The 26,423-nt window shown below is 38.1% G+C and overlaps 1 protein-coding gene and 1 long non-coding RNA gene across 4 annotated transcripts in view; one reads left to right on the top strand and one right to left on the bottom strand.

The window, feature by feature from the left end:
* The window catches only part of LOC138741291 (uncharacterized), a 181,403-nt gene that overhangs the window by 40,496 nt on the left and 114,484 nt on the right, over positions 1–26,423 (top strand). The gene's annotated exons all lie outside the window — the stretch shown is intronic.
* The window catches only part of cd164l2 (CD164 sialomucin-like 2), a 54,755-nt gene continuing 50,408 nt past the window's right edge, over positions 22,077–26,423 (bottom strand). For all 3 annotated transcript variants that reach the window (XM_069895116.1, XM_069895118.1, XM_069895119.1), the window contains one exon: positions 22,077–25,980. Coding sequence is in view for 1 of the 3 variants with exons in the window: in XM_069895119.1 (XP_069751220.1) it covers positions 25,974–25,980 (7 nt within the window). In the remaining 2 variants the exon portion in view is untranslated. The remainder of the gene's footprint in view (positions 25,981–26,423) is intronic.

The following is a 26,423-nucleotide window of genomic DNA, read 5'->3' as shown; positions in this document are numbered from 1 at the left end:
TACATCAAAATTCTTACTTTCTTCAGCCTCACAAAGGTACATAAGGTTCACTAACTACAATGTGCCATGATACAACCAAAAGATAATTAATTTTTTAAATCAACTTTATTTATTTGTTTAAATAACAAATAATATATGACATATACAGCAATTAAACATGAACATTAATTTTTTTTTATATATAGAAAAAAAAAGAGAAAGGAAAAAAGGGGGAAAAAAAGAACCCCCCCCTTCAGCCAATTCTCCTAAGGAGAGCCATAAAAAAGAAAAAAGAAAGAATATTTTAAAAAAAGTTAAATATACATATTAAAATCTAATCAATATAAATTGAAATGTAAATATTCCAAGTATAGCAGCCACTTATTAATTTTTAAATTATAATTATCATGTGAAATATGTAATTTTTCCATTATTAAACAATATTTCATCTCATTATGCCATCTATTAATATCAATCATATTTGTTTCTTTCCACGTACTAGCAATGCATTTTTTTGCTATGGATAAAGCTAAATATACAAAAGCAAGCTGGAATTTATCTAATCCCAAACCTTTCAGAGGTTGCGAACTACCCAATAAAAATACTCTTGGATCTAAAATTATTTTAATCTTATACAGATATTCTAAAAATGATTGAATTTTCTTCCAAAAAGATTGTATATGTATATATAACCAAACAGCATGAAAAAATGTTCCAACCATATCACCATTCATTAAAACCATATTTTAAAAAATTTTCAGGTGTCAAATATAATTTTTTTTTCAATTTTTTATTTTTCACACCATAAATCACATTAACCATGATACACACTTTTTCCTTTTCACACATATACAGTGCCATTTTCTCCCCCCCCCCCCCCTCCTCCCAACCCACCCTCCCTACCTCCCCCCTCCCGTCCATTTAAGGTACAAAATCTAGGATACATTAAACCAGTCAGACAATGTTGTCATTCAATAAAAATACACCAGAAATTCCACTGAGTCCATTCTTTTCATTTCCTTTTCCTTCCGTTAACTTAGGTAGTGATTGTCCCCCATAGGTTTTCGCAATTGTGTTTCATGTAAGGCTCCCATATTTGTTCGAATATTTCAATATTATTTCTTAAACTATATGTTATTTTTTTCTAATGGAATACATTTATTCATTTCTATATACCATTGTTGTATTTTCAAATTATCTTCCAATTTCCAGGTTGACATAATACATTTTTTTGCTGCGGCTAGAGCTATCTTAACAAATCTTTTTTGTGCATCCTCCAAATCAATTCCAAATTCTTTGTTTTTTATGTTACTTAGGAGGAAGATCTCTGGATTCTTTGGTATATTGTTTTCTGTTATTTTATTTAATATCTGATTTAGATCTTCCCATAATTTTTCTACTTTCTCACATGTCCAGATTGCATGAATTGTTGTTCCCATTTCTTTTTTACATCGAAAACATCTATCAGATATTGTTGGGTCCCATTTATTTAACTTTTGAGGTGTAATGTATAGCCTGTGTATCCAGTTAATTTGTATCATGCGTAACCTCGTATTTATTGTATTTTTCATCGTTCCAGAGCATAACTTCTCCCATGTTTCCTTTTTTATCTTTATATTTAAATCTTGTTCCCATTTTTGTTTAGTTTTACCATTTGTTTCCTCATTCTCCTTTTCTTGCAGTTTAATATACATATTTGTTATAAATCTTTTGATTATCATTGTATCTGTAATCACATATTCAAAGTTACTTCCCTCTGGCAAACTCAAACTGCTTCCTAATTTATCCTTCAAGTAGGATCTTAATTGGTAATATGCCAGTGCTGTATCTTGAGTTATATTGTATTTATCTTTCATTTGTTCAAAGGATAATAATCTATTTCCTGAAAAACAATTTTCTATTCTTTTAATCCCTTTTTTCTCCCATTCTCTAAAGGAAAGGTTATCTATTGTAAAAGGGAGTAACTTGTTTTGCGTCAATATTAGTTTTGGTAATTGATAATTTGTTTTATTTCTTTCTACATGAATCTTCTTCCAAATATTGAGTAGATGATGTAATACTGGAGAACTTCTATGTTGTACTAATTTTTCATCCCATTTATATAATATGTGTTCAGGTATCTTTTCCCCTATTTTATCTAATTCTAATCTGGTCTAATCTGGCTTTTCCCTTGTTTGATAAAAATCTGACAGGTATCTTAATTGTGCGGCTCTATAATAATTTTTAAGGTTTGGCAGTTGTAAGCCTCCTTGTTTATACCATTCTGTTAATTTATCTAGTGCTATCCTCGGTTTCCCCCCTTTCCATAAAAATTTCTTTATTATTTTCTTTAACTCCTTGAAGAATTTCTCTGTCAGTTGTATTGGCAATGCCTGAAATAGGTATAATATCCTTGGAAAAATGTTTATTTTAATACAGTTTATCCTTCCTATTAGTGTTAGTGGTAAATCGTTACAATGCTCTAAATCGTCCTGTAATTTTTTCATTAGTGGATAATAATTGAGTTTATATAGTTGGCCGAGATTTTTATTTATTTGTACACCTAGGTATCTTATTGCTTGCATTTGCCATCTAAATGGTGATTCCTTCTTAAATTTTGAGAAATCCGCATTATTCATAGGCATTGCTTCACTTTTATTTACGTTGATCTTGTAACCCGACACTTCTCCATATTCCTTCAATTTCTTATATAATTCTTTTATTGATAGTTCTGGTTCTGTTAAGTATACTATAACATCATCCGCAAATAAACTGATTTTATATTCCTTGTCTTTTATTTTTATCCCTTTTATATTATTTTCTGTTCTTATCAATTCTATAGCTAACGCAAACAATAAAGGTGATAGTGGGCATCCCTGCCGTGTTGACCTGCTTAAGTTAAATTGCTTTGATACATGTCCATTTACTGTCACTTTCGCTAATGGTCCCTTATATAATGCTTTAATCCAATTAATATACTTCTCCGGTAAACTGAATTTTTGCAATACTTTGAACAAATAATTCCATTCTACTCTGTCAAAGGCCTTCTCTGCGTCTAAAGCAACTGCTACTGTTGGCACTTTATTCCCTTCTACTGCATGAATTAAGTTAATAAATTTACAAATATTGTCTGTTGTGCGTCTTTTTTTGATAAATCCAGTTTGGTCTAGATTTACCATTTTCGGTACATACTCTGCTAATCTGTTTGCTAATAGTTTAGCTATTATCTTATAATCTGTGTTAAGTAAAGATATTGGTCTATATGACGCTGGTGTGAGTGGATCTTTCCCTTGCTTTAGTATTACTGTAATTATTTCTGTTTTACATGAATCTGGTAAGCTTTGTGTTTTATCAATCTGGTTGATTACTTCCAGGAGGGGCGGAATTAATAAGTCTTTAAATGTTTTATAGAATTCTATTGGGAATCCATCCTCTCCTGGTGTCTTATTATTTGGTAATTTTTTTATTATCTCTTGTATTTCTACTATTCCAAATGGCTCTGTTAATTTATTTTGTTCCTCTATTTGTAGTTTTGGTAGTTCAATTTTAGTTAGAAATTCATCTATTTTCCCTTCTTTCCCTTCGTTTTCAGTTTGGTATAATTGTTCATAGAATTTTCTAAAGTTTTCATTAATTTCTTTTGGATTATATGTAATTTGTTTGTCTTTTTTCCTTGATGCCAATACCATTTTCTTAGCTTGTTCTGTCTTAAGCTGCCATGCTAGGATTTTGTGCGTTTTTTCACCTAGTTCATAATATTTCTGTATTGTCTTCATTATATTTTTCTCCACCTTATATGTTTGTAGTGTTTCATATTTTATTTTTTATCTGCCAATTCTCTTCTTTTAGTTGTATCTTCCTTCATTGCTAATTCTTTTTCTATATTTACTATTTCCCTTTCCAACTGCTCTGTTTCCTGATTATAGTCCTTTTTCATCTTGGTTACATAACTTATTATTTGCCTTCTAATGAATGCTTTCATTGCATCCCATAGTATAAACTTATCTTTCACTGATTTCGTATTTATTTCAAAATACATTTTAATTTGTCTTTCAATAAATTCTCTAAAATCCTGCCTTTTAAGTAACATGGGGTTTAATCTCCATCTATACATTCTTGGAGGGATGTCCTCTAACTTTACTGTCAATATTAAGGGTGAATGGTCCGATAGTATTCTAGCTTTATATTCTGTTTTTCTTACTCTATCTTGCATACGAGCTGATAACAAAAATAGGTCTATTCTTGAGTATGTTTTATGTCTAGCCGAGTAATATGAATATTCTTTTTCCTTTGGGTGTTGTTTCCTCCATATATCCAAAAGTTGCATTTCTTCCATCGATTTAATTATAAATTTGGTTACTTTGTTCTTTCTGTTAATTTTTTTCCCAGTTTTGTCCATATTTGAATCCAAATTCAGGTTGAAATCCCCTCCTATTAATATGTTCCCTTGCGTATCTGCTATCTTCAAAATGATATCTTGCATAAACTTTTGATCTTCTTCGTTAGGTGAATATACATTGAGTAGATTCCAAAACTCCGAATATATCTGACATTTTATCATTACATATCTCCCTGCTGGATCTATTATTTCCTCTTCTATTTTAAATGGCACATTTTTACTAATTAATATAGCTACTCCTCTTGCTTTTGAATTAAACGATGCTGCTGTTACATGTCCTACCCAATCTCTTTTTAATTTCTTGTGCTCCAATTCAGTTAAATGTGTTTCTTGCACAAATGCTATATCAATTTTTTCTTTTTTCAGTAAATTTAGCAGTTTCTTCCTTTTAATTTGGTTATGTATTCCATTAATATTTAAAGTCATATAGTTCAACGTAGCCATTTTATACTTTGTTTATCTTCCCTTTCCGTTTCTCCATCATTACCTTTCCTTCTTATCCATTTCTGTTTTCTTGTTTTGAACCCTTTATAAGACAACATTCCTAAAACATCAAACATTTTCCTTATTCTCCTATTTAAAACTTCTTTAGCCCCAATCTCCCCTTCCCCTCCTGAGTTGTCCTTTATCCCTTGTCGGACAACCACATCTCCCCTCTCCATTTGGATTTGCGAATTCACTCGCAAGCGTCAGCTGATTTTGCAGTGACCGTAACTCCTCCCCACCCAGCCCCCCCCAGAAAAGATTTCACTTTTCATATGTAACAAAGGTCACTCTTTTAATTCCCTCCTTATTCCCTCTATTCCATTTCCTTCCCTTATTAATTATTGTCTATACTCTCTATATTTTCCTCTAAATACGGATACATTCATGTATGCACACTATACATATACACACATATACCTTTTTACCCACATACATATAAATCGTGGTCATTTTTACTCTTATTACATGTCTTCATCTCGCTGCTTGTTTTGTAGTTGTTCTGCAAATTTCCTTGCTTCCTCTGGATCCGAGAATAGTCTTTTTCCATAAGATAGTTTTCGCTGTATTGAACTCCTTCCTCTTCTTCAGGAGTTCAAAACTTATGTGTCTTTTTAGTTCGCAGTCTTTTGTACTCTCGGTATACGTCTTCATCTCTCAGTCTATTTTGTAATTGTTCTGCAAATTTTCGTGCTTCCTCTGGATCCGAGAATAGTCTGTTTTGCTGTCCTGGAATAAATATTTTCAATACCGCTGGATGCTTTAGTATAAATTTATACCCTTTCTTCCATAAAATCGCCTTTGCTGTATTGAACTCCTTTCTCTTCTTCAGGAGTTCAAAACTTTTATCTGGATAAATGAAGATTTTTCACCCTTTGAACTCCAGTGGCTTGTTGTCCTCTCTTACTTTTTCCATTGTTTTCCCCAGTACCTTTTCTCTTGTAGTATATCTTAGGAATTTTACTAAAATAGATCTTGGCTTTTGTTGTGGTTGTGGTTTAAAGGCCAATGCTCTATGTGCCCTTTCTATTTCTATTTCTTGCTGTAGTTCTGGACATCCTAGGATCCTGGGGATCCAATCTTTTATAAACTCTCTCATATTCTTGCCTTCTTCATCTTCCTTTAAGGCCCACTATCTTTATGTTATTTCTTCTGTTATAATTTTCCATTATATCTATTTTCTGAGCTAACAGCTCTTGTGTCTCTTTAACTTTTTTATTAGATTCCTCTAATTTCTTTTTTAAGTCCTCTACCTCCATTTCTACTGCTGCTTCTCGTTCTTCCACCTTGTCCATTCTTTTTCCCATTTCTGATAAGGTCATATCTATTTTATTCATTTTCTCTTCTGTATTGTTTATTCTTCTTCTTAAATCATTAAATTCTTGCGCTTGCCATTCTTTAAATGACTCCATGTATTCTTTAATAAGAGAAAGTATATCCTTTGTCTTGCCTTTCCCTTCTTCTTCTATTTCACTATACTCTTCCTCTTCCTCTTCTTCTTCCTCTGGGTTGGCCATCTGTTGTTTCTTTGTTTTCTTTTTCTTCTCTTCTTTCTTGTTTTCATTGTCTTCTATGTTCTCCTCTTGCTGCTGCTGTTCTGTAGCTGTCATTGCCGGGTGTGGAGATCAACTCCCCAGCTGGTCACCCCTCCCGTCGGTGTGTTTTTTTGCATGCGCGGTTGCGCACTTTTACTTGGCTCAGCGAGCCATTTTTGTAGTCCACTTTCTACCGACCTGAGGGAGCGGGTTTCTCTCTCCACCGCGGGCCTCTTCGAACCGGTAAGGCCTTCTCCTTCTTCTTCCGTTGTCTTCTCTTCCTCTCTTCTTACCGTTGGTTTCGATTTTTCTTTTTTCGTCGCCATCTTCTTTACACTTTTATACTCACTTTACTGCACGGATGGCAGTCTCTTCAATCTGAGGCGCCTGCAAGCTCACACCAAGACACAAGAGAAACTTGTCCGTGAACTACTCTTTGCAGATGATGCCGCTTTAGTTGCCCATTCAGAGCCAGCTCTTCAGCGCTTGACGTCCTGCTTTGCGGAAACTGCCAAAATGTTTGGCCTGGAAGTCAGCCTGAAGAAAACTGAGGTCCTCCATCAGCCAGCTCCCCACCATGACTACCAGCCCCCCCACATCTCCATCGGGCACACAAAACTCAAAACGGTCAACCAGTTTACCTATCTCGGCTGCACCATTTCATCAGATGCAAGGATCGACAATGAGATAGACAACAGACTCGCCAAGGCAAATAGCGCCTTTGGAAGACTACACAAAAGAGTCTGGAAAAACAACCAACTGAAAAACCTCACAAAGATAAGCGTATACAGAGCCGTTGTCATACCCACACTCCTGTTCGGCTCCGAATCATGGGTCCTCTACCGGCACCACCTACGGCTCCTAGAACGCTTCCACCAGCGTTGTCTCCGCTCCATCCTCAACATCCATTGGAGCGCTCACACCCCTAACGTCGAGGTACTCGAGATGGCAGAGGTCGACAGCATCGAGTCCACGCTGCTGAAGATCCAGCTGCGCTGGATGGGTCACGTCTCCAGAATGGAGGACCATCGCCTTCCCAAGATCGTATTATATGGCGAGCTCTCCACTGGCCACCGTGACAGAGGTGCACCAAAGAAAAGGTACAAGGACTGCCTAAAGAAATCTCTTGGTGCCTGCCACATTGACCACCGCCAGTGGGCTGATAACGCCTCAAACCGTGCATCTTGGCGCCTCACAGTTTGGCGGGCAGCAGCCTCCTTTGAAGAAGACCGCAGAGCCCACCTCACTGACAAAAGGCAAAGGAGGAAAAACCCAACACCCAACCCCAACCAACCAATTTTCCCTTGCAACCGCTGCAATCGTGTCTGCCTGTCCCGCATCGGACTGGTCAGCCACAAACGAGCCTGCAGCTGACGTGGACTTTTTTTACCCCCTCCATAAATCTTCGTCCGCGAAGCCAAGCCAAAGAAAAAACTTTAATTTTTATTTTTGTGCCCTTGTGTTTTCCTTTATTTTTTCCGACTTTTCTGGAGAGGGCTGGAGTTCACCGTCCGGCCACTACTCCATCACGTGACTCCTCGGTGTCAAATATAATTGATGTAAAAAATTGAAATTAATCATTTCATAACGTGCATTTATCAATCTAATTACATATCATTACCGATATCTAACCAATTATCTTCAGAAAAAATAAAACCAATATCCGCTTCCCATTTAAATTTAGATCTATCCCAACACTTTTTATCTATACCATCCTGTAATATTTGATACATAAATGAAATAAAACCCTTCTCTGGTACCTTCATAAGAAAAATGTCAAATTTAGTCATTTTAGGTAAAATCATATCTCTACCAAACATACATTTTACCAAAGATCGAATTTGATAATAAAGAAATAAAGAATTCTTATCAATACCAAACTCTTCCCTCATCTGATTAAAAGATAAAAACTTACCCTCTTTAAAATAATCTCCCAAATTTTTCACACCTTTAAATCTCCAATGCAATAAACATTGATTATGTATTGAAAAAGAAATAAGTTGATTATTATACAATGGAGTCAACGCCAATAATTTACCCCTAGAGCCTATCATTTTATTTTTCTTTATCCATAACTTCATTAAATGTTGTAGTATAGGCACATTATATTGTTGTAAGAAATTTGTATTCCTCCTAAACAAAAATTGATGTATTTCAAATTCAGAAATACTTCCATCTCAATTTTAGGCCAACTAGGAGGCCGTACCAAATCCATCAATGAACTAATAAATTTAAGTTGGGCTGCCTCATAATAATTTTGAAAATGTGGTAAACGTAGTCCCCCTACTCTTGAAAATTTACCCCTCCATAAAATCTCCCTGACCATTTTATTCAAATCTCGAAAAAAAATTTATCAAGTAAATATAGAATAGATTGAAACAAATATTGTATACGCGGAAATATATTCATCTTAATTGTATTTATCCTTCCCATTAAATTAATAGGTAAATCTTTTCATTTAATCAAATCAGTTTTATTTTTTTTTTCATTAATGGAGCATAATTTAATTTATATAAAGATTGATAATTAACATTCAAAATTATACCCAGACATTTAATTCAATCAGTCCACTTCAAATTAATAATATTCTTATAAACTGAATAATCTCCTTCACTTACCGGTAATATTTCACTTTTTTCCCAATTAACATTATCCAGAAAGACATCCATATTGTATTAAACATTCCTTCAAATGCAAAAGTGACTGAGCTGGGTTTATTAAATACACCAATACATCATCAGCAAATAAATTAATTTTATACTCTTCATCTAAAAGTTTCATACCTTGTATCTGTGTATTTTGTCTTATCAACTGTGCTAAAGGTTCAATCACTAACGCAAACAAAGCTGGTGATAAAGAACAACCTTGACGAGTTGATCGAGTTAACTTAAAAGATTCTGAAATCAAACCATTCGTCAATACTCTAGCTACCGGTTTACTATATAGAGCCCTAATCCAACCAATAAAAGAAGGACCAAACTTAAATTTCTCCAAAACTTTAAACAAAAACTTCTATTCAACTCTATCAAATGCTTTTTCTGCATCTAAGGATATCACCATCAGGTGATCTAAAGATTGTCAAAATGTATTAATCAAAGTAATCACATGCAAAATGTTATCTGAAGCATATCTATTCTTTATAAAACCTGTTTGATCAGTATGAATTGACTTTTGTAAAAATTTAGCCAATCTATTCGCTAATATTTTAGCTATTATTTTATAATCTACATTTAATAACGAAATTGGTCTATATGAAGATACTTTCAAAGGATCTCTATCTTTTTAAGGAATTACTGTAATTAAAGCACTAGAACAAGACTCAGGTAATTCATAATGTTCTCCAACTTGACGTAATACATCCCCAAACACTGTAGATAAATCATCATAAAAAATTTTATAAAATTCAACCGAAAATCCATCATCACCAGGTGATTTACCATTCAACATTTCCAGCATAGCCATTTTAATTTCCAAATCAGTAAATGGTTTTTCTAACTCCTGCATAATCTCCATCCTCTAATATCGGTAAATTCAACTGTGATAAAAAAAGATCAATCGATCCAGTTTCCTGTTTTCTTTCAGACGTATATAACTTTTAATAAAATGAATAAAATTCATCATTAATCTCACGAGGTTTATAAGTAATAAGAGAATTCTGTCTAACAGCATTAATAGTCCTCGATATCTGTCTTTCATTAATTGCAACGCCAATACCTTATGTGCTTTCTCTCCCCATTCGTAATACCATTAATCACACCAAAAGGTAATTAATATAGAAGAAAGGATATATAAATATTCACAATCACAGTAAGTGGGATTTACCAGGATCATTGTCTAAAGAGGGCTTGCAAAATCAATGAGGACCCCTACCACTTCACACTGAACACCTTTCAGTTACTCCTGTCAGGAAAGGGACACAGGAGTATCAGAGCCAGCACCACCAGGCTGAGGAACAGCTTTTTCCCACAGGCAGTGAGAACGCTGAACAACTGATGTACTGTGTTAATATTGATTTATTTTAATATTTGTATATAAGTATTGTACATATGTAATAGTTCTATATAAGCATATACAGAGCCGTTGTCATACCCACACTCCTGTTCGGCTCCGAATCATGGGTCCTCTACCGGCATCACCTACGGCTCCTAGAACGCTTCCACCAGCGTTGTCTCCGCTCCATCCTCAACATCCATTGGAGCGCTTTCATCCCTAACGTCGAAGTACTCGAGATGGCAGAGGTCGACAGCATCGAGTCCACGCTGCTGAAGATCCAGCTGCGCTGGGTGGGTCACGTCTCCAGAATGGAGGACCATCGCCTTCCCAAGATCGTGTTATATGGCGAGCTCTCCACTGGCCACCGTGACAGAGGTGCACCAAAGAAAAGGTACAAGGACTGCCTAAAGAAATCTCTTGGTGCCTGCCACATTGACCACCGCCAGTGGGCTGATATCGCCTCAAACCGTGCATCTTGGCGCCTCACAGTTTTGCGGGCAGCAACCTCCTTTGAAGAAGACCGCAGAGCCCACCTCACTGACAAAAGGCAAAGGAGGAAAAACCCAACACCCAACCCCAACCAACCAATTTTCCCCTGCAGCCGCTGCAACCGTGTCTGCCTGTCCCGCATCGGACTGGTCAGCCACAAACGAGCCTGCAGCTGACGTGGACTTTTACCCCCTCCATAAATCTTCGTCCGCGAAGCCAAGCCAAAGAAAGATGTAAGTGTGTTTGCAGTGTTTGGCACTAAGGACAGGAGAACACCATTCCGATGGGTTGCACTTGTACCAATGGATGATAAATGAACTTGAACTAGTGCAAAACAAAAGTGATTTTTCAATAGTGAAGACAGATCTTTTGGAAATATATCACTGTTCTTTCTTTTTGGATGGATCTAAATCCTGGAACATCCTTCAAAAAGCACAATAAGAGCACTTTTGCCATTGAGAACTGTACAACTGCTGATCTTTCTGGTGATGGTGGGATCCTGAAAATAAAACAAAAGAAGCAAATCTCCAGGGAGTGGAGGGACATAGACTTTGTGTGACAGTAAATGGTCATATTGGGTGGAACAGACATGATGGGCCAAAGGGCCTGTTCTTGTGCTGTAATGTTCTATATTTTTAATTATTTTTTCACAATACAACACGATCGGAGGTCCTTCCACCCCATGAAACCCATGCTGGCCAATTACACCCAATTAACATACAACTTCATACGTTTCGAAGGATGGGATGAAACTGGAGTACCCAGAGAAAACCCATGCAGACACGGGGAGAATGTACAAACTCCTTACCAAGATTGAGGGATTTGAACCTGGGTGGCTGGCACTGTAATAGTGTTGCGCTATCCATTACACTAACTGTGCTGCCCTAATATAACTGTATTCTATTCACTGACATCAGTGTCAGTGGTAGGTGGCAGCGATGGTTCCACTGTGGCACTGACGGAGGGCTTGGAATTCATAGGGTTTCCCCATAGGCTCAAGCATAAAAACCCTGTCAAATCTCTGCAGATGTGTGATGAAAAGTGTGCTGAGTGGATGCATCACAGCCTGGCATGGGGACACCAATACCCTTGAGTGTAAAGCCCTGCAAAAGGTAGTGGACACAGCCTGACACACACAGGTAAAATCCCTCCCACCATTGAGAACATCTACAGGGAACGCTGCAATTGGAGAGCAGCAGCAATCATCAAGGATCCACACCACCCAGTACAAGCTCTGTTCTCGCTGCTACCATCAGGAAAGAGGTATAGGTGGCACAAGACTCACACCATCAGGTTCAGGAACAGCTGCTACCCCTCCACCATCAGACTCCTCAACAACAAACTCAATCAGGGTCTCATTTAAATTTAAATTTTGACATTCAGCATGGTAACAGACCATTTCAGCCCACGAGTCCATGCCACCCAATTAACCTACACCCCTGGTACATTTTTAGAAATAAATTATAATTCAGTCGTTAATAAATTCATTTTTTGGGATGCATTGAAAGCACACTTATGAGGTCAGATAATAGGTTTTAAAGTGAAAATTAAGAAAGATTATATGAAAGAGGTTGAACAATTGAAAATGGAAATAGAAGGTTTGAAGAAGGATTTACAAAGAAAAGTTTCAGGTGAGAAAAGAAAGAAATTAATTATAAAAAAAAACTTGATTATAATACGATCCAGGCTTGTAGAACAGAAAAATTAATTGAGAGAACCAAACAGAGGTATCATGAATTAGGAGAATTGGTCCACATGGTTCTTGTGTAGCTATTAAAAACAGTACAAGCTTCTAGAATGATTATGCTATTAGAAAATTCCAGAAGATGATTATTTTTAAACCTCAAGAAATTAATGAATTATTTAAAATTTTTTATTCTAATTTACATATATCTGAGTCTAGTAGAGATGAAGTTAAAATTATTTAAAAAAACATCTCATATAAGGTTACATATTTTGAAATATCAAGACCAAAGAGATTTAGATACCCCCTTCACAGCAAGAGAAGTCAGTGAAGCACTTAGTCACCAGGGGAGGATGGATTTCCACCTGAGTTTTTAAAGAAGTTTAAGGACCTTATAATACTTCCTTTTATGGAGCTGTTAAATCAAGTGGTGGAATCTTATTCCTTACTAGAATCTTTCTCAACTGCAATAATTATAGTTATACCCAAGAAAGATAGGAATTTGTTAAATCCAACATCTTATCAACCGATACCCCATTACATGTAAAATTGTAAGAATATGGGAAAATATGTGTATAAAATTAATTGAGAGTTAAATGAAATTATGCCTTTGGTTAAGGGTGACTATATTCAGTGTAAAATGGGTACCAAATTTAGGTGGCCAAATGCTGGAATTAAATATTTAGGTACTCGAGTTGATAATGATTTAAAAAATCTGTATAAATTATATAATTTACCTTTAGTTAATAAAATTGCTGAGGATTTGAATTTATGGAATACTCTACCTATTACTTTAGTAGGTAGGGTAAATTGTGTTAGATGAATATTTTTCCTAGAGTGCAATATCTTTTTCATATTCAAAAATTTTGAAGGATTTAAATGTGATTGTTAGGAAATTTTTATGGAAAGGGAAAATGGTGAGAGTTTCTTTGGAAAAATTGATGTGGAAGTTCGAAGTGGGAGGCTTACAATGCCCTCATTTTAATAATTATTATAAAGCTGACAATTGAGATTTATTTATGTACTGCTTGGTGTAGATAAAATTCCTCCTTGTTTTAATATAGAACTTAGTAAAATAGGAGAAATAAATTTATAGGATATTAATCTATAAATAGAATTCTAAATTGTTGGTTGGAAGTAGGAAACACTTATTTTGAAACATGATTGAAATATGGAATAAGGTAGATTATGAAATAGGTATGAAAGGTTTAGTTTCATGAAAAAATGCCCCTTAGTCAAAACAGACATTCCATTTTCTGTAGATAATCAATATTTTGAGGACTTGGATGTGGATGTGTATATAGAGAGAGGATTGTTTTAAAGGTGGAAGATTTATAATATTTGAATGAATGAAGAATAAATTTAATGTGCCTAATAATATTTTCCTTTGCTGTTAAGTCATTTTTGATTAATAAAATAGATCCAGGTTTGAAGCTACCTAGCTGGAGTGAATTGGCAACAGCAATGTAAATAAATTTATTTCCATAATGTATAATTTATTTCAAAGGAAAGACCTCAAAATAGGGGTGCATAAATTGATGGGAAATGGATCTAAACAAATAAATAAATAAATGAGAAAGACTGGATGGAACTTTGTAAGAATAATATGACAAAAATTATAAATGTTAGGTTTAGGATAGTTCAATATAATTCTTTGCATCAGTTATATTTGACTCCACAAAAATTAAATAGATTGAATCCTGCTATATCAGATTTATGTTTTAGGTGTGGATGTAAGATTGGATCTTTTTTGCATTCTACTTGGCAGTGTCCAAAGTTAAATATTTTTGGTTGGAAGTCGGTAATTTTTTGGTTCGAATTATGGGGGTCAAGTTCCTACAGGATCTGATGGTTATTTGGGGGTAATATTTAAGACCTAAATTAAAACTAACTATGTGTCAAATTGAATTTGTACAAATTGGTTTAGCAGTTTTTTGGAAGTGTATTGCAATATCTTGGAAATCGGACACAGATTTAGGTGTGGTAAGATGGCATGCAGAACTTCATAGCTGTATACCACTTAACCATATAACCACTTACAGCACAGAACAGGCCAGTTCGGCACTACTAGTCCATGCCATAGCAAATCCCCACCCTCCTAGTCCCACTGACCAGCACCCGGTCCATACCCCTCTAGTCCCCTCCTATCCATGTAACGATCCAGTCTTTCCTTAAATGTAACCAATGATCCCGCCTCGACCACGTCTGCCAGAAGCTCATTCCACATCCCCACCACCCTCTGCATAAAGAAATTTCCCCTCATGTTCCCCTTATAATTTTCCCCCTTCAATCTTAAACCATGTCCTCTAGTTTGAATCTCCCCCTTTCTTAATTGAAAAAGCCTATCCACATTTACTCTGTCTGTCCTTTTTAAAATCTTAAACACCTCTATCAAGTCCCCTCTCAATCTTCTACGCTCCAGAGAAAAAAGCCCCAGTCTGCACAACCTTTCCCTGTAACTCAGACCCTGAAATCCGGTCAACATTCTCGTGAACCTTCTCTGCACTCTCTCTATTTTGTTTATATCTTTCCTATAATTTGGTGACCAAGACTGTACACAGTACTCCAAATTTTAGCCTCACCAATGCCTTGTACAATTTCATCATAACCTCCCTACTCTTGAATTCAATACTCCAATTTATGAAGGACAACATTCCAAATGCCTTCTTCACCACACCATCTACCTGAGTATCAGCCTTGAGGGTACTATTTACCATAACTCCTAAATCCCTTTGTTGCTCTGCACTCCTCAATTGTCTACCATTCAATGTATATGACCTATTTAAATTTGCCTTTCCAAAATGCAGCACCTCACATTTATCTGTATTAAATTCCATCAGCCATTTCTCAGCCCACACCTCCAGCCTTCCTAAATCACCTTTTAATCTATGGTAATCTACCTCACTGTCCACAACACCACAAATCTTTGTGTCATCCGCAAACTTGCTTATCCAATTTTCTACCCCTACATCCAGATCGTTAATATATATAACAAATAATAGTGGACCCAGGACCGAACCCTGAGGAACTCCACTAGTCACCGGCCTCCAATTGGACAAACAATTTTCTACCACTACTCTCTGACACCTTCCATCCAACCACTGCTGAATCCATTTCACTACCTCCTTATTTATACCTAATGCCTCCACCTTTTTTCCTAACCTCCTGTGGGGAACTTTGTCAAAAGCTTTACTAAAGTCCAAATAGACAACATCCACAGCTTTCCCTTCATCAACCTTTTTTGTAACCCCCTCGAAGAACTCAATCAGGTTTGTCAAGCATGATCTACCCCTGACAAAACCATGCTGATTACTCCCTATCAATCCTTGTACCTCCAAAAATTTGTAAATAGCATCCCTCAGAACACTTTCCATCAACTTGCCCACCACAGACGTCAGACTTACAGGCCTATAATTCCCAGGTTTGCATTTGGACCCTTTCTTAAACAGAGGAACCACATGCACCACCCTCCAATCCTTTGGCACCACCCCCGTGGCCAGTGACATCCTAAATATCTCTGTTAATGGCCCCACTAACTGTCCACTAGCCTCCCTGAGTGTCCTAGGGAATATTTTGTCTGGTCCGGAAGATTTATCCACCTTTATCTTTTTTAACACAGCCATCACTACCTCCTCGGTTATCCTTATATGCTTCATGACCTCCCCACTATTTTTCTTTACTTCAACTGGTTCAACATTTTTTTCCCTAGTGAATACCGAGGCAAAGAAATCATTCAAAATTTCCCCCATTTCCTTAGACTTCTCACTCAGCCTACCCTTGCTATCTACAAGGGGTCCAATTTTATCTCTCACTAATCTTTTACTTTTAATGTTTTTATAGAAACCCTTTGGATTTATTTCTACTCTGTCAGCCAAAGGCTCTTCATGCCTTTTTTTGGCCTTTCTAATTTCTTTCTTAAGATTCCTTCTACACTCCTTGTAGTCCCCCTTCAACTTCTCAGCTCCCTGCTCTTTATACCTCTTGTACACCTCCCTTTTTCTCCTAACCAAATTTCCAATATTCCTCGAAAACCAAGCCTCCCTATGACTTCCAGCCTTTCCTTTGATCCAGACTGGGACATAACTACTCTGTACCCTCAAAATTTCTTTTTTGAATATCCTCCATTTTTCATTAACATCCTTACCTGAAAATATCCTGTCCCACTCAGTTAAATATCCTGTCCCACTCAATACTCCCCACTTGAGAAGATTACTTACAATTTATGAAACAAATATGCATTTTGAAAAAAATGGTGCCCATATTTACAAAATGTGTGCTTTTATGTATTATAGATTCTCTGAGGACTTCATTTCATAGTAACCTCCAATATTACAATTTATGATATAAATACTCTATTCCCTTGGCATTCTCCAGTCCTTCTTTCTCTATTTTCTTTTTTCTTTCTAGGGGCTTTGGGGGAAGGGAGGTGGAAGGGTTGTGGGGGGGGGGGGGGTTTATAAACCACATATATAACTTTTTTAAATAACTTTTGAATTCAATGTAATTATTATTGTGGTTTAAATTTTGTAAATATTTAAATAAAACAATTTGATCTATTCATTCTGAACTGGGCAAACTTGCCTGTGGGTTAAATGTATTGAATGTGGCATTGATGTCCATTGGAGCGTAATCTTTGGCTTTCACCACGATCACGAAAGGAAAGAAATCAACAATAACACATTTAAATCAATTATTGGCATCTGAAGTGAATGGACTGTGCAAATATGCAACACAGAAATTTAAAGAGAGGTGATACGGCTTGAAGCATAAGGTTTTGGTGTTGAGAACAACCACCTCAGTAATAGTACTAAGGAATAGAGGGGAGCAGCAGTGCCACCTGCTGGACATGCTGCAATCTCCAGTTCACCAGATTTGAATCATTAAATTCAGTCTGCTTGGTGAAAATTCTGCAATATCAATGGCTGGGTACTGCCTATTAAATAAACCTCTTCCTGTTTGGATTCAGAGCTTTAATGCATTCGAAACACATCATAATGAGGTGAGATCTCAACAACAGATCATTAAGGCTATCGTTCTGTCTCATCCTCACCCAGAGACCCCTCATAGAGGCTCCATCAGCATTTGCACACAGAAGGTAGGGTTGCTACACTCCCATTGGTTGGTACCCTTGAATATGGCTTCAACTCTAAGGTCTACCATTCAAGCTGTCCAGCCTCCTAAGATCAAAGGATGAGCCTCCGATCGCAGGAATTCACCTGGTGGATTACCAAAAGCCCAAGTCCAATGCCATGATATACTTTTTTTGTCAGGGGATTAAAAAGGATGACACACATATTTGTGAAGCATGCTCTTTGTTTTTGACAGCACAGCCATCATAGCTCTTAGCAGCTATTTACAGTGCTAGTGACCAGCGTTTGAATCCAGCACTGTCTGTAAGGAGGTTGTGTGTTCTCCCCGTGTCTGCATGAGTTTTCCCCAGGAACTCCAGTTTCCTCCCACTGTTTGAAATGTACCGGGGGTGTAGGTTAATTGGGTGTAAAATTGTGTGGCACGGACTCGTGGGCCAAAATGGTTGTACTGTACCATATTTTAAAATTTAAATTAAAAAATTTAAATTTAATTTAAATCTTCTCTGCACTCTTATCTTATTGATTTCGCTCCTCTCTGTTTTTCAGTTACATTCAATTTTCACTGAAATTGGGTCCATAGCTCAGTACACAATGCATTTTCCAAGTAACAATGCAGTTAAATCAAGCCTTCATGGAACAAGTGCAACACAGTTGGTACAGCAATTAGCACAACGTCATCGCAGCTCCAGCGATTGGGACCGGGGTTCGAATCCCGTGCTACTGTAAGGAGTTTGTATCTGCAGGGTTTACCCCAGGGGCTCTGGTTTCCTCCCACTGTTCAAAATGTACCTGGGTTTGTAGGTTAATTGGGGTATTTGGCAGCAGCGACTCATGTGCTGGAAGGGCCTATTACCGTGCTATATGCCTAAATTAAGCTAATGATTAAACCTGTACACAGTATCCCAGATGTGGCCGCAGCAACACCCTGTGAAACCTCCCTGGAGTAAACTAACCCCTAACCCAACCCCTTTGCAATAAAGGCCAGCATGCTATTTTCCCCTTACCTCTTCCTCCACTCTGGAAATTGTACCTGTATGTAGCATTTCCACATCATTTGTGACGTAAAGTCTCCAGATGCTGCGATTGCAGTAAAAACACAAAAATGCTGGAGGAATTCAGCGGGCCAAACAGCATTCAGAGGAAGAAAAGATGCATAACCGATGATTCGGACTGGAGCCCTACTTCCAGGTATAAGCAGAAAACAGGCAGGCGCCTGAATAAAAAGGCTGGGGAGGGGCTTTGAATGTTAGGGATAATCTGTAAGTCAGTTCACAGAAGAAACCCCACTGTACTGGGGTATTCTGAGCCAAGTAATGTAAAAATATTTATTGGAATGCTGCGCTAACATTTTATGATTCATGCACGGGGACATCTCCATTTCTATGAACTTCATTCGTTTGCAGTCTGTCGCCATTTAGATAATCATCAGCTAAACTCCAATTGCTAGGTTTTCACTCAGTGTTTACCCTATTACCGAATTACAATAACCTCTTCACTACATGCTCTTCCACCCATATTCAAGCAAACTTTGATCCTTATATTTTTATTCCCCCTCAAGGTAATTAAAAGTAAATAGTTGAGGCCAATGAACCAACCCCAGGGGGAACTTCACCAGTTTCATCCCTCTGGTTGAAACAAACTATTTATTCCAATCTCCAGGGCTTGCAATTCACGCACCAGTTTCTTGTGTGGCACCATGTCAAATGCCTCTTGAAATCTAAATATACGATAGCTAGAGATTTAAATCCAAACTCAAAGCCAGCTGATTTTCTCAGCTACTGAACAGCAGCGAGACTGTTGCCCCCAAAAAATGGTGATGGAAGAGATAAACTCAACACATTCAAGAGAAAAACATGAAAATCTATAGACACCATGATTATGTAAAAATACAATGATGCAGAAACGCAGCTGGTCAAACAATGTCCTTGATATAGCAAAGCTAATGATGCATAACCAGTATTTTGGGCTTGAGCCCTTCCTCAAGGTAGGAGCAAAGCGTAGGCAGGCGCATCAGTGACAGGGATCTCCCAGGGGTCAACCATTTCAATTCTGCCCACCACTCTTGCACTGACATGTCTGTCCATGGTCTAATACACTGTCCAACCAAGGCCACCCATCAAGTGGAGGGGCAACACCTAATTTTCCGACTGGGCACTTGTGATGATACACCACCAGCCTACTGCAGGGGGCGACCTCTGTACCTGCAGAAGAGCATGGGGGACAAGGCAACAACTGGCCGGCTGTCATCACCCTCCGGGATATAAGCTAGATCCGGCCCTTCGAAGACAGTCTCAGAGCTTGCAACAACATTCTCACAGCCAACTCTGTGGAAGTTTATGTTGAATAAAGCCTGTAGAACAGACTTTATGTTTTGTGTGTTTGCTTCTGTTCGATAGCGCACTACAGCACTCTCCAACCAGATGGCATTAACATCAAATTTCTGCTAGCTCATTCTCCCTCCCTCTATCCTATCCCTCTATCTCCTTTCTCCAGTTCTTCATCCCCCTCCCGCCGTTTGCTGGTGTATCTTCCTTCCCTTATCCACCTATTATCTCGCCTATGGGCACTGTTGCCTCTAAGCTGCGCGCGCACACACACACACACACACACACACACACACACACACACACACACACACACACACACACACACACACACACACACACACACACACACACGTTTTGCAACTAGCGCACAAAGGAACTTAGCTACCTAAAATAATGTGGTAATTAATAATAATACATATCGAAAATAATCTCTTAGCTGTTTCTGTTAATTAGCTAGTTGGTTTTTCAAATAACATTTAAATTTGTTAAAACATGCAAATACAGTTTTATTAGTCATGAGAGATAGGCTGGGCCAAAATGATCTTGGAACAATTTCAAGTTTACATTAGCACAGGCATTCAGTGCATGAATATTTTTGTGGCAGGAAAAAAATTTGCACAACATAAGATTGTTGCACATACTATTAAAAACTATAGGGAACATTTCCTGTGGGTCTGTGCTCCTCCCCCTGCCCCATCTCCCTCCATTTTGTTCGGGCACTTTCCCACATTTTGCTCATACCTTGATGAAGGGCTCAAACTTGAAACGTTGGTTATAGACCGTTTTCTTCCCACAGCGTTGTGGTTTTACTCTAATCAAGAGGAAAATGCTTTGCCGTAATGGACCTTTAATATTATGCATCTCCAAGACTCAGACACAGTCTGAGTCATGTTTAAATTCATGCTCTCAAATACATTAAGTTCCCTTAACAGGGAGAAGGACCTCCAATGTCCCTCCCCACCTCATCTTTGCCTTGGGAGTTGATGATGTTCAGCGACAGTACTACTGCATTGGTGGTTCCCACGGAGAGCAAAGATACAACACGGGGTCAAACCACCCAATCTGACTGCTGAAGGCTCCGTACACTCTTTAAATGGCCTGAAAAATGAGCTGGCAGTGTTTTATTTAAAATCCTGCACCTGGGGGAATCTGTGCCCAAAATGGTGGTGCCTACCATTGGCAGCAGCGTCGAGGGGTTTGCAGACTTGAGGGAACCACAGACTAGTGCAGGGCACCAGAAAGCAGGGAGACCACTCCATATTTGAGAAGGAGAAGCAGAGGAGACAAACCTATGGGACGGTGGCCACTGCAGCAGACCAGCGAGGGGCTCTGTGGCTGAAGAACACAGAGGTGGCTTTTAGTATCTCGAGATGAGGAACCCACACCAGGCTGCAGACTGCTGGTGACTGGCCAGGTATCAGAGCCAGCATGCGAGAGGGTGCGGAAAGCTTCATGATCGTGTCAGAGGTTTGGATCTGGAGCTCAAGTTGCTGATGGTTTGGACTAGCCTACTGCAGAGGGAGACCTGTGTACCTGCAGAAAGAGCACTGGAGGACAAGACAACACCTGGCTGGCTGTCAATCAGCCAACTTGAATGGACCAAGCCCCACCCGGTCGGTTGCCAATCATCCGCCGGGATATAAGCCACATCCGGCCCCTCGAGGTCAGTCACTTGGAGCTGCAGCTAATTGCAGGAGGGACTTTATGTGGAATAAAACCTGTTCATCAATCTTTAAGTTTTGTGTCTGCTTTTCTGTACGACAGTGCACCACATGGACTGAAGGATATGTCGCTGCGAGAGCGTTGGAGGCAAATCCATGGCACTCAATGACCCTGGGGGGGATTCACTTTTGCTTTTCTTTCTCTTACTGTAAGGAGCACCGGGCAATTTCTGCTGATGGCAAATCTTTGTCTGCCTTATGCTAGACCAAAGGAAATTTTGTGTAATATCACATTTTCTGTTTTATTACCTGACAATAAAAGAATCTTGAATCAATTTAAGAGCATGTTCTAAGTTATAGTTGAAGTATAGCATACTAAGATCAAAAACAGTGTGAACAAAACAGCAATCACACCACCAACTATTTCAACAAATAGTTTATTTTCTTTTACACTAATGTCACAGCAATAAAATTATTGGCATGTCGTTCACATGCCACAATACAAGTACTGGATAATTCACAAGTGATCAAATAGTGCAATCACAATTGAAGCAGTTTCCTAAAATTATTTCTATAAAAACCATTCCAGACAGAAACATTGAAAGAGGGCTAAACCCTTCATCCACACGTCAATAAATAATCTACCGCACGGGTGATAAATTATGGCAGGTCTTTTTTGAAAGTGGGAAAATCCACACTTGTCAACCATGTTTTGAATGAGATAACGAAAAACAAAACTGAACTGGATCTTTCACACTCCTTGATCGCCATCAAAGAACAGGAGCAAACTAAAAGCACTGCACTCAACAAATCCACTCGCAGCCTGTGTAGAAAATATTACAACGAACTTGCTCGACACAAGGCACCTTAAAACGCAATATCTTTGCAGCAAAGCCAGTTACAAGGCAGTTAAGAAACTTCGTGCTTTTGATGTACATAGCATAACCAACATTATTTTAATATTGTTACAGTATTTTATGTCCCCAACAAGAAGGAACCATTGACTGTCACAATTATTTCATCGAGGACAAGGAAGCAAATAGAAGTAAAATTAAATTTAATGCATTGTGGTTCACATATCAAGGCAAACTCGATGGGCTGAATAGCCTATTTGTGTTCCTGTGTCTTACAGTCTTAGTGATAACATTTTGTGTATTTATTTAATGCTTTAAAGACACATGCTTTCATCTGGAAGGAAGATATAACAATTTGTGTAATTTTAGGCAATTTTAAATATTTGAAAACAACCAATGACCTAAAAGGTAAGTTAACCGAATAAAGACGACAGAAGGATTGAGTGTCATACACAAGTGTGTGGTGGTCCCAAGAGTATGTCCCACCATAGGAATTTGGAATTTTCTCACCTCGAGTTCACATGCTAGTGCAACCTGAGGTATCAATGAGGACTGGGTGATGCAGTGGGACACCCTGATGGGGCCTTCAACTAAATCAATGCCAGGAAGCTTCAACATTAGTTTATTGCAGAAAACCATAGACATAAAACTGGCCCCAATCCCCAAGTGTGTGGTTAAATCAAACCATTGTGATATTTTCAAGAGCAGCTGAGACTTGTAAAGATTCTAGTTAGACCGCATACACCAGCATTGCCTTTTCAATTACCAGCACTAGATCAGGTTCCAAAGTGCGCCCTTCCCTCCCATGATACCCATTGAATATTTCTCTGATAAGTGACTGGAATTTTGTTAACGATTTGGATTGTGAAGCATCACACGAGTCTGCTGTCTAAATGAGGAAACAATAGCCAGTTTGTTGGTATCTAGTAGACTTCTTCCCCGATCCCGAGAAGCATCCTGGACAATTCAGGAGTGAGCACATTAGGGAAATGTTTTAGCTCAGTGATTATAATTGACATTAACATTTTGCTGTTTGAAGTACTTTAGGAACATTGAAAAGACTGTGGATGTGATAAAAATAGGGTCACGGATGTGAGGTGGGGAAAGGTTAGATTGATGCTGGAGGGGGTGTATGTAGGACAACACAACCCTGTGCTGTACTGTTCTCTATACATGAGAGTACAAAGTGCTCAGAGCATGAAAATAATCTCAGTGTAACTAGGAAAGGTTTTCAGATCTGCAAAGATCTCAGAAAGCTTATAAATGAGACCATGGATAGGAAGCAAGGATGCTCTTTTTTTTTTAATTGAGGTGTTGCTGGAAGCCACTGTGGGTCAGCAAGATAAAGGGTGGTTGCAAAAGTGTAATGGCGCAAGTTAGAACACAGCGCAACTAAGCTTCGAGTGATCATATCCACAGAGATTCAAGAGTGGCCAGGAAGTTACAGCAGGCAAATTATGGATGGGGGTAGAGCTCATTTTCAGCAGGATTATCCCTGGCTTACTTCTGCTTGGGGGTCCAATACTCCATTTTCTGGCATATCATTGGAAGAAGACAGAGACAAATGAAGCAGTCCCCCAACTGCATGTTTATTGGTAATGATAACCATCACCTACATGAGTCTTCTTTGCTGCTGTTATACAATATCACCTCCAATCACTGGCAACATCATGGAGTTCCTGCTACTTCCAAAGGGAATTACAATAGTAGCAATGGATTCAATATGGGTAATGGGTTTACACAGACAGGCTTACAGGGATTTGGAACCATAAACTTCTCCAAGAGAATAGAACAGTAGAGATGGTCATATCAGAAAGGATCAAGGGGCTAAGTGACGTTACTGCATTGAACTCAGTGTAAGTGCTCTGACAATGAATGGAATATCAGCCTCTGTAACTACTGGGTACTCTTGGCAACTAAGGGAGCTGGAAGCCACAACAAAGGCCCTCCAATCTCACATTCCTCAATGCAAAAAGATGCTTCCCAAAACAAAAATCAATTCAGTGTCTGGGTTCATTAATGATCATGAAGGGTTAGCCTGCCATGTCCCAAAGTTTGAGAACACCAAACTTTGTTTGTCAGTCATTCTCAACGGGGGTTGAGGGATACAGCACACTGAAGGGGCAAGCCAAAGACTGAAATCCTTAAGGGGGAGGGGGGAAGCTCAAGGCATATAGAGGGTAGGAAAGAAATATGGGAGAAACCAACTAAACTTGACTGCTTCACAGGGAAGGGGGCTCATAAACTTTGAGCAGAATCCCAAGAGGGCCACAGCCAAAAAAAGAGGTCAAGAATGGCTGGTCCACAGCACATTTAAGTAAAAGCCTCATTTTCTTTTCACCTCACGTAACACAAGTAATTTATATGGTTTTTTTTTTAAATGTAGTGAGTAGGAGAGAAGTGTGGAAGAAACCTAAACAACTTCTTCACAGGGAAGTGGGCCCATAAACTTTGAGCAGAGTTCTAATGGGGCCATAGCCAAAAAAAGAGGTTGAGAATAGCTGGTCTACAGTATTCAGGGCAAGGGAAATGTAATTAATAAGATTACTTAAAATGCACAATTGTAGACTTAAGATTCAGCCATTAGTCAACAATTTTGGTTTGGTTCCAATTGACTACTGTCCAATTATAACATTTTACTTGCCCCATCTATTTCTGAACTGTAGTGTTGCCACTGAACAGGAGAGAGATTGGAAACCAACTACCTCCACTAGCTTATTTCAAGAAATCCATTTGGGGGTGCAAAGACACCATACGAGTTTTACCAGTGATGATACATCAATGGAGCACGTCATGTTGAAGTTCACCTTGAGTTTTGAGAGCAGGATCACCTCAGGTGCACCAGTCAGCTTTCATTTCCATCAACTAGAGGGATGTCAGGATCAATCATTGAACCAAAGCACAGATGGGTGACTAAACTAAAGTAAGGCCAAACAGAGCAGAGGTCCCAGTGCCGACAATGAGATTTGCTAGCATTAACCAGATGTGCACAATGTTATTCCAGTTGTGAGTCAGAACCTATTTGACATGGACAGTGGGCTGCAAATCTTGCAGCCTTTTCTTGTCTGGCAATAGAACCTTTGTGTGGAGTTTCTGAAACCGATACATTTACCACAACACAAATTTAGTTTCACAATTAAATAATTAAAACTAGATAAAATACCAAGAGTGTTCAAAGCAACAGCAGACAATGTATAAAGACACTCAATTTTGCCAAATAGTTCAGACAAACCATTATAATATGTTCTTGTTAAAGGTCCTAGTGAACTTTCTCAGTTGTACTATTGGGGACCAATGAAGCAACTAGTCCTGAACACAACTCTTGCATCTCTGCCAATTACATCCACATGTCAAAAAGGAAAGCAGAACCTCAATTCCATCCACTGAAATGGTGTACAAACGTGACATTAGAGAGAAGAACTTCAGTTATTAAATGTTTGTTGGGTAACAGAGTGCAGTTTGTGTTTGATCAGTTCAAGCCCATCTCTTCCAGTCTTTCATTATATCCTATTCCAACAGAACAGAGGTTTTTTTTTAATTTATTAAAAAAACATCGTAATTTAACATGAGAAATAATGCATTTAAGAGTGGACAAACAATATTTCTGAAAATAAAATAGGCTCAACATACTAAGCTTTAAAGATTCACCATAGTATTTTTTAAAACCTTTGGAATCCATGTTGAAGGACATATTCTCCATGTCCCTGTTTCCAGGACCGGTTTTATACCCAACCACCAGCTGGGTCATACTTGTGTTTGTACTGTAGTTTACTCATGAACCCAGACAGAGTATACATTATAAGGGTTAAAAATAGCCAGAATCCAAAGGGTTAAAAGTCTGTCAATTTCTTTTGTCCTTACAACTCACATTGGAACTAAAGGCTATTCCTCAGTCTCTAGACATGAAATGTAGGGACACAAACAGTTAAATTTTCTAATGCAAACTCAAG

Source organism: Narcine bancroftii, chromosome 8 (assembly GCF_036971445.1).
Source record: "Narcine bancroftii isolate sNarBan1 chromosome 8, sNarBan1.hap1, whole genome shotgun sequence".
NCBI classification, from domain to species: Eukaryota; Metazoa; Chordata; class Chondrichthyes; order Torpediniformes; family Narcinidae; genus Narcine; species Narcine bancroftii.
The sequence above is the reverse complement of the archived record's forward strand: the minus strand, read 5'-3'. Positions and strand labels throughout refer to the sequence as shown.